Source organism: Pundamilia nyererei, unplaced genomic scaffold (genome assembly GCF_000239375.1).
Source record: "Pundamilia nyererei isolate P.nyererei 1_Seehausen unplaced genomic scaffold, PunNye1.0 scaffold00387, whole genome shotgun sequence".
NCBI classification, from domain to species: Eukaryota; Metazoa; Chordata; class Actinopteri; order Cichliformes; family Cichlidae; genus Pundamilia; species Pundamilia nyererei.
In genome coordinates this window covers 171,094-180,771 of record NW_005187788.1, presented here as the reverse complement: position 1 = coordinate 180,771, position 9,678 = coordinate 171,094, and the positions used below count along the sequence as shown (strand labels likewise).

The 9,678-nt window shown below is 44.3% G+C and overlaps 1 protein-coding gene across 1 annotated transcript in view; it reads right to left on the bottom strand.

Moving 5' to 3' along the window:
• Positions 1 to 9,678, bottom strand: part of LOC102194032 (aldehyde dehydrogenase 2 family member) — a 33,021-nt gene that overhangs the window by 19,983 nt on the left and 3,360 nt on the right. The window contains exons 3-6 of the mRNA XM_005752876.2: positions 5,852 to 5,992; positions 4,765 to 4,844; positions 4,502 to 4,613; positions 1,906 to 2,034 (exon numbers count right to left, since the gene is read on the bottom strand). Coding sequence (XP_005752933.1) covers positions 1,906 to 2,034; positions 4,502 to 4,613; positions 4,765 to 4,844; positions 5,852 to 5,992 — 462 coding nt within the window. The remainder of the gene's footprint in view (positions 1 to 1,905; positions 2,035 to 4,501; positions 4,614 to 4,764; positions 4,845 to 5,851; positions 5,993 to 9,678) is intronic.

Below are 9,678 nucleotides of genomic sequence, written 5' to 3'. Positions count from 1 at the left end.
TGTCCAACACCCAGGGAAAACAAGTCAGTGTTTCCTGCAACCGCTTCTCCACAGCACAACGTAAACCCCCCGCGGGCGCTTCCAGCCACAGTTCACATAGACGATTTACTTTGTCTGTCACCTCCCTCCTGAACCTCTCCGATAAGTCCGCTGGGTCCATCTGGCAGGATCGTTCTGTCACGGTCTGGGGGGCAGACCGTGGGGGGTGTTGGAGAAAGGACCCAAACGCTGGACTTAGAGGAATGAACAGTGGGTTTATTTACAGTGAGGTAAAATGTACACGACACAATAATTCTCCAAAGTGCTCCCTCGACTCCCGTGACGTATCTTCTCCCAAGTGCTGGTATCCCGTGCTCTCTGCCCTGTGCCTTCACACACCCCGTGTGTCTTGCAGTCCTGTGTTCCGCTGTCCTCCTGAGGAAAAAACAGACACAGCCGTTATGGCACCAACTCCGGCAGGCATACACTTAACAACACTAGAGACACTGACGTGGAGTCTAACTCAACGATCCTGCGCCGGAGGAAGCTCCATCGCTCTGTTAAGTAGCTCCCCCGACGATCCTGATCAGAAGCAGGTGTGTGGGAAGCTAGGCGTGACCAGCAGCTGGCAGGGCCACACCCACCTGCAGGTGGCTGTCCTTCATCCTCCACCCACACACACACACACACACACACACACCAGCATGGAACACAAGAGCACAGTGCAGCAAACATACATCCAATACACAAATAACAATAAAGGTCCACACTGTTCACGAACCCCGAGTCCCCGGAACCGGGTCCGTGACAAAACTTGGTTATCACGTCTCTCACACTGAACCAGGATAAGACTGAAGTTACAGTTTTGATAGTCACACCCCGCTGGAACAGCTACCTGATGCCTTAGGGCCCCTTGCTAGCCATCTCTCGCTCACTGTTAGAAACCTTGGTGTTTTCCTGCTCGTTCAAACTCGAGAAATCGACCTCCTCTGTGGTAAAAACTGTTTCAACCAGCTGCGTCAGATATCTAAAGCAAAGCCATACCTCCCTTTGAAGGACCTCGAAAAGCTTATTCACACTACTGTAATTCCCTCTACTCGGGCCTCCCACCTTCCTCTGTTCACCGGCTCCAGTTAGCTTGAAACGCAGCTGCGCGTCTCTTAACTGGTACTAGAAATTTCCCCACATCACACCAGTTTTAGCCAACCTACATTGGCTCCCTGTTGATTATTGCATCAATTTCAAAAATTCTCTTGCATACCTTTAAAATTTTAAACAATTTGGCTCCCAGCTATCTATGCAAACTCATTTGTATATCCCTAATAAGGCACTTGATCTTCCAATCAAATGCTCCTGACGCAACCGAGGTCCCGTCTGAAGTCCAGACTCTGGAGTAACCTCCCTCCTTATATTCGTTCCTCCGAGTCCATCCAGTCTGGCTTTTGATTCAAACTAATATGTTATTTCGTGGCTAGTTGTGTTTTTTTACCCGTATTGTTCATTTGAATTTCAAGGCAGCAGCCAGGGATCAGAGGGCTTCAGGTTCAGCGAGCTCAGGATCGTATCTCTGCTTTTTGCTTATGATGTGCTTCCTTTGGTTTCATCGAGCTACAGCAGACAGCTTGCAGTGGGGCTGTTTGCAGCTCTGCATCTCTGTGCTGGCTTTGGAGCACCTGGTGTCCCCCAGAGGAGGCTGACGAGGTCTATGCTGCAGTGTCCCGGGCCCAGACCAGGTTAAGATGCACAAAAATATTTATGGATATTTTGGGGACTTCTTTTGATTTTACAACACATTTCTCTACATTATGTAACAAGATTTCACAATTTAAGTTCATAACAAAGAAAAAGATTGAAATACTGATGTCGACGTCCCTCTGTACTACATTTATGATGACTAATACTTTGCGATTACAAACTGAAACATACCTCTTTGATTAGGCTGGCTACATAAAGCGCAGTGAGCGGCGTCTGCTCTGCGACCTTCATCACCACAGTGTTACCAGTTGCTAAGGCAGGGCCAAGTTTCCACGCCTGCATCAGCAGAGGGAAGTTCCACTGCAGGAGATAAAGATAATTTGACACTTCACCTATAAAATATCCACATCCTGCTTGTATTAACACTTCTGTGACAAAGGAAATCATCCATATCGTTTCTACTAGTGATGGGAATTCCAGCTCTTTTTAGAGAACCGTCTCTTTCGGCTCGACTCACTAAAAAGAGCCGGCTCTTTCTCTTTATATTTTATATTTTAAAAATATATGCAGTGGCCCCTAGAGACAAAACACGTACAAACTACAAACCACATTTCTAGCTTTAACTGAACTTCCAAAACAGCTACCCTGATCACTAAAATCACAGAATTGAAAGCATGTGTGTATTGTTTGTGTATTTATATACAGGCACTCATATATATTCAAATAATAATTTACCTGTTACTACCACACACCAAATCCGGTCGTTGGTACTTGCTGGCTTGTGTAGCCACGAGGTAACAAAAGCTCAACACTGGGTCCAGCATCCTGGAGCACTTCTGTTGTCTTTTGGAGTTTGTACGTGCTCTCACGATTTTCTGTAATTAATTGCGATTAATCGCAATTACTTGATCAATAGCCGAGTTGCAATGACTTTTTTTTTCAACCTTTAATTTAACCTTCTAAGACCCAAACTCTTTCGTGGCATGCATTTTAATTTCTCTTTGCTATTTGGGCTGATTGGGAGCTGATGACTGTAAAAACAAAGAATTGCCTGATTTTTTATTAACTGATTTTTGGTTCTGAGAAAAATGAGATCCACATATGAAGATGTAGTTTTAAATTTCAATAGAACAGTGGCAGCATAATGTGGATATCAGGCTGTTGTAGAGTAAAATTTAGTATTTTGGTCTAAATAACCCAAAATGTGATGTCCACATTTGAAAACACCATGTCCTAGGAGGCTAAGCTTCTAACTGACATTTATGCAATATAGTGAAGTAAATGCAGAATAAACACAAAGAATGTGTTTTGGAGTTTGCACGTGCTTTGTCTGTAGGGGCCACCGTAAATATACTTTTATTTATTCACGCCACATAAAATGTAATAAATAAATCATATAATACTAAAACCAACTATTCACATTTCAACTTTTAACTATTTAAATTTTCAGCTTTTTCCTTTTAAACTAATTTAAAGTGAAACAACACAAAACACTGAAGTTGCAGTCCGTTTGGCCTCTCAGGGCCACCGTACAAAACACTGCAAACCACAACACAATAAAATATAAATTAAAATGTGCAAAAGTTGCACCTTCTCTGTCATATGGGCCTGGGATGATGTTTTGGGAGAGTGTTTTCCTGCTTGGACTTGCATACATAGGATTCACTGCATGAATAAACTTTCTGAATCCTGAAACTGAAAATAGTTGTGGATGATTACTACACCTTTGTAATGTGACGTTGTTGTCCCTGGCTCTCTCTCTCTCCCTCCCGCTCTGTTCCTGTGCTACTGCGACTGTAACTACCCCCCCCCGCTCAGCGCAAGCCCCCTTCTCACGTGAGGAGTGAAGCAGAAAAAAGTGTGAGAGAAAAAAACAAACCTTGGGAGCCGGCTCTAAGACCATGAACCACAGCAGTAACTGTTGTTTCAGTGTTAATATCCAATGATGCTGTATCTGTATAGCTACTGTATATCTGGTGTATCGTGGTCTGTGGCTCAGCTGCAGGGGAGGGGTGGTACACTGGGTTCAGGGGGCAGTGCCAGGGGGGGCTGGCAGGCCTCCCCTATTTCAGTAGCATGCTGGGACCTGGGAGAGAGAGGAGCTGGACGGTCTGCGGTCCAGACTGTCAGAACGAGCAAACAGAGCCAAATAGCAGTCTGACCCAGCAGCTACTAGAGCCTGGAAAGGGCAGATTATAAATACATGGATCGCTGTGCGTATATGCAGAGCTCGGCTGAGGATAAAACTAGTCGGTGTCTTTCAATCACAGGATAACCAAGTGACATTTACCTTGTTACAATTCGGTAGCAAAAGCTGTTACAAACATACAATCATGTAAAAAAGCCGCACACCCTCTGTCAGCGCTCAGATTGTTCTTATCAGGACGGAGTAAAACAATGACCTGGTCCCTTTTAGGTTTGACCCTCTTCATGTATGTTGGTACACGTCGTTCTGCACAACACGCCAAAAATGTGACCAAGTGTAGAACCTGTTTTATCAGCAATAACTTAAAGTGATACAGAAAATTATGATTTCATCAGTATCTCATATCACTGGACTTTTCTTCAGTCAAGTCTTGAAATTTTTTTAGATGCAACTTTTTAAACGTAAGCCACGTTGCCATGGTAACCCTTCCAAACAGGTGATACTTGCTCCTTCATCTCTTAATCATGCTGTCACTAACTTAGCGTTTCACATGCCCACTGAGGCATTCATTTCATGCCACACTGTATGTACACAGAGGTCACGGGTGACTCTGCAGCCTTCACTCTGCAGGTGTAAAGAGAATATGTGAAGCATCTTTCTACTTCCTGCCTACTTCCTTACCGGTATGATCTGTCCACAGACTCCAATGGGTTCATGTCTAGTGTAGCAGAAATAATCTCCATCGATGGGGATGGTCTTTCCCTCCCATTTGTCGGCCCAGCCTGCATAATATCTACACAATAGAAGTGGATTTACACACTGCGGGGTTGGATAAGGAGGCAGCTGAATGCTTCAGCAAGAAATAACAAGGAAATGATTGGACTTTGTAACATCATTTCAGATACGCTTTGAAAGGCTCTAAAACTTTGTTGTGTGTTTGTTACCTGAAAACTTTCACTACTGTGGGCAGATCCACTGCATAGGCAACAGCATAGGGCTTCCCATTGTCAAGGGTCTCAAGCTCCTGTGGAAACAACACAACAGTTTCACATGGTATAGAAAACATTGACATAACAAAAGTGCAACATCATGAGGCTCCATGTACTGCAAATGTCGTATAAAGGAACAATGCTGTGTTGGTGCCATCTTTACAGGCTGCAGAGAGAGGCTGTAGATGACAGCAATGCTACCCAAGCTCCACAGTCGATCATCAAACCCTGATGAATGTGAACCAAACAGGTCACAGTAAACGATAAAACAGTCCTGTGAAAAAGTCCGATGTCCCACGGGAACACGGGCTTCTTAAGGAAGTATTTCAGAAATGAGAGCGCACAGAAAAGATGACACTTGTGCTTTGTACTTTTTCATAATTGAAGTGAAAAATAAAGAACCTTTGCTCTCGTGGCCAGATGGTTGTAAACAAACTGTATATTTTCCCAGTAATCCGATCGTTTATTTCAGTTGGTTTGGACAGGGTTGAGTCACAGGCATTCACAAACTTCACTCTGAACCACAGCTCTTTAAATCCTGTCGTTACGATGCTCGACACTAACACAGCATAGGTGGATGTAACCGACGCCAGTGCGCTACATTGTGCGCTGACAGAAGAAGCAGTCGCAACATCTGGAAGACGTCTAAAAGTTATTTCTACCAACTCTTCTCACAAGAACACTGAAAGTTTTATGATTGCAAATAGAGGTAATGCATCAACGAGGATTAAATGTCTGCTCGTGCGGTCGCCGGTTTAGCTCAGCGCGCTGAGCGGGCGGCCACATGCCACACGGCTGAGGGCGGCCAGCCCGCGGCCCCTCCTCGCTCTGCCCCACGCTTTCCTGTCATTTCTTCACTGTGTCTATCAAATAAAGCTGAAAAATGCCAAAAGATATATTTACAAAAGTTTGCTCATGCATGACTATCTCAGAAAGAGCCAAATATTTCCATCAGATACTTTTGCACATGACTGTGGTCACGATGAACAGAGAAGTACAAGAAAAGCTGCTGTCAGAGTTTTAGCCTTTAAGAATCACTCACAGCGAGGTAGGCAGCATCTCTCTCTATAGCATCAGCCAATCTGTTCAGCAGCACGCCACGATGAGAGGCATCCGTCCGTCGCCATGGTGATCCCAACCTGAAGGCATTGCTTGCTGCTTTCACTGCCTTCTCCACATCTGCCTGGAAAGACAGCAGTGCAGGATTAGCCGAGCAGTTAGTTAGGAGGTGTTTATAAAGTAATACAGCATCAAACACTGGTTAGGGCCAAGGAAAGCCAAATGAAGGAATTCGTGTGCATTCAAATTGTGGTCAGTAGACAAAGTATAATTCACCAGTCCTCTTTTGATCGATCCGTCAATATTCATATGATACTGTAAATATCCATAACGAAAGAAAAAACATTTGCAATCAAATAGAAAAGACAAAATTGAGACTAATACAGATTTATATAGTGCCAAATCACAGCAACAAAAGTCTCAGGACACTTTATGTTGTAAAGTAAAGACACACAGAAACAACAACCATCAAACGACCGCCTTTGAGCAAACACCCGCAGGACCAGGCTCAGGGAGGGGCAGCCGTGGACGGGAGTGTGGGGAGTAAGGACCAAGACCCACATCAGCTGATTCAGATTGCGTGGCAGAGGACAAAAATAGCGACGCAGTTCAGAGCAGGGATGTGGACATGTGCTTCTGCACACAAGAGGACGAGATAAACAGGTTCCAGGACAGAAACAGCCGCACCGTGCTGCTAACACAACTTCAGTTCTTTGCAAGCGTCTGCTAAGACAGCATGCTAACACTAAGCTAGCCAAGAAGCCAGAGTGAATGGCGACCCCAGCACCCTGACCCTCGACCTCAGCAGTAACAGGCAGATGAGCAGTGGGGCTGCAGCCGCCCATTTCTACAGCAGAATCACCGTGCTGATCACTTTCTTGTGCTGGTCTTCATTTTTGCTTTATGCAATCAGTAACGGTTTCATTAAATGAAGGCAGGTTGTACAAACCCCATTCATAGAGATATTTAAGCAACATTAATTAACAGTAGCTTCTTTGAAGAAATGGGATCTAATAGACACATTTGGAGGAAGTGATTATTGACGCTATTTAAATATCAATAGTACTGAAAGTAGCTGTGAGTAATGACATGTCTGTGAGATGATTATGAATATTTTTTTCTCCAACTGTTAAAATTGTATTTGTGAAGAAATCTGTGAAGTTGTTACTAATTAAGATTGAATGAATACTCAGCTGACCACAGCCTGACTCTTACTCTGCCTGGATACAGCGCTGAAGAGAAACCTGGGGTTACTAGTGGGGCGACCGTGGCTCAGGGTTGGGAAGCACATCTGTAACCGGAAGGTCGCCGGTTCGATCCCTGGGCTCTCTGTCCTGGTCGTTGTGTCCTTGGGCAAGACACTTTACCTACCGCCTACTGGTGTTGGCCAGAGGGGCCGGTGGTGCGATATGGCAGGCTCGCTTCTGTCTGTCTGCCCCCGGGCAGCTGTGGCTACACCTGTAGCTGCCTCCACCAGTGTATGAATGTGAGAGTGAATGAATAGTGGCATTGTAAAGCGCTATAAATGGAATCCATTATTATTAGTAAGATGTCCTATATTTACAGAGGGCTTCTTTTTACAACAATAGACTCCTTTCCAGGCTAACTGAGAATCTAAATGAGTGAGATCCCATTTCCTCTCCACCTTACAGGAAAGTTGCTTTAAGGAGTGTGTTTGAGCATTACACCAGGGAGTCAAGTACGTCTGATTTTAGGCTCTCTTTGCTGTGAGGAAGTAACACTGTTAACCAGATAATCAACTTATTTGGAAGTAGATGAGCAGACATAAGTTTTCATGTCAAATGTACACATAAATGTAAAGTCATAAGCACTCCCCATGACTCAGCAGCTTGTTTGTTCAGATGCAACTTTGCAAACCTCATCCATGCTGCCACGTTCTTTTTGTTTTATTAGAGAAGAGGGTTTCTGCTGGAAAACCTTCCAGACAAGCCCTTGTTCACTGTCATGAACTTTAATATTTAACATGCTCACTGACATCTGTCGAGTCTGACATGTATTCTTGGGTTTCTTACAATTGGATCTGAGCAGTGGAGCTCTGATAGAGATGTGACCACCTTCAGGGATTTTTATAAAGCTGCTGGGACAAAATATGGACCACAAGCCCCCAAAATTCCTAGTTTCTCTTCATATCTTAATGTTTCCTTCATGGATAGATGATCCACGTCGTACTGGCTGTCATAATGGAGTAATGTTTTATCCACCAGGGTAGCAACTAGGTCACATGACTGAAAACTATGAACACTGTATGAGAAAATAAGTTTCCATGGATGGAATGTGTTATTTCATAAGAACAAGAGTAGAATTTTATTTTAAGTCCACCCTGAGTGGCGTCCCAGTCCCCATGCATGTTGAAGAGGCAAATGTGTCAGGGCATCCACGCTGCCACGGACTACAAGGCCCCACCGTGTAAGCGTGTTACCGACACCTCTCTCCCAAATGTACTTAACACATTCCATGCCAGGTTTGAGACCCAAAACAACGAGCCAGCACGGAAAACCATCCCCTCGCCAGACAACCAAGTGCTGTCCCTGACTGCAGCCAGTGTGAGAAGGACTCTCGCTGGGGTCGACCCACACAAAGCTACTGGACCAGAGGATATACCTGGACGTGTGCTCAGTCTGTGCTGACCAGCTGACTGATGTCCTAGCAGACGTCTTTAACAAGATGTTAGCATTCAGGCCAAAGAGTTTAATCTTTGTTTCATCAGAGATTTTTGTTTCTGTTATGTGACTTTTACTGAGGAGCGGCTTCCATGTGGAGTGCTGCAGAAATGGCTCTTTCTAGATGATTCACCTCTCTCCAGTCCAACACTGGCGCTCTGTCAGAGTGACCATCACCTCACTGACTAAGACCTTTCTATTGTTCAGATTGGCTGGACGGTCAGTGTCCCGTGAACTCCCATCAAGTCACTGTAGAAACATCTGACAGATGCTTGAGTCTCAGGTAAAGGCTGTGAATACTTCTATTATATTTCTGTTTTTCATTTGAAATAGATGTGCAAGTATATTAAGCAGACTTTTTTCACTCAGTGGAACAAGTGAAGCGCTGTGAATACTTCCTGGATTTCTGCATATCTGTAAGCATGTACTGATTTTAATCACAGAAAGTTTAAAAATACAGACAAGTCATCAGCTACAAGTCACACAGCCTTCTCACACGAAGCCATACTTGAGTCCTAAAAAATCCTCCACACTATTATAATGTATGTTTTTTACATGGATCTGAGCGTTTGCTCTTCATCTGGTTCATCAGCAATCACTGCTGCTCCCAGTTACAGATAACACTGTGGTTTTTACAAAGCTCCAATGCGAACTAAATATGAACACACATAAACATGTACCTACAGTCAGCATATGGTAAATTCATTATGGTCAGTCCATCTGAGCCTGCCTTTCACCAGCACAGCCGGCACTAAGCAGCTGCTCAGTGTCACAGTTAAAGTGCTGAGAACTGGTGATGGTGCAGCCTGAGCCTGTAAGTCTGAGCTCAGGGTTGATGATCCCTGAAAGACACTGTAAGGTTCATCACTTACAAGGTGTAAAAACAGCTGGGCAAAAACTTGTCTGTACTTTTAGTGTCCACTCACATCTGGTTACACACAGACACTTTGCTACAGTAACAGTCCCACAGGTTATGGGTTAGTGGAAGAACGTAGACTTTAGACTAGTGATGCGCGAATCATGAACGAATCGTTCAATACTCGAGAATCACTTTACTGACTCATGAATCATGATTCACAAGCCCAACTGACTCACTGACTCATCCCTGTTGCTGTTAGCAGCAATGTAT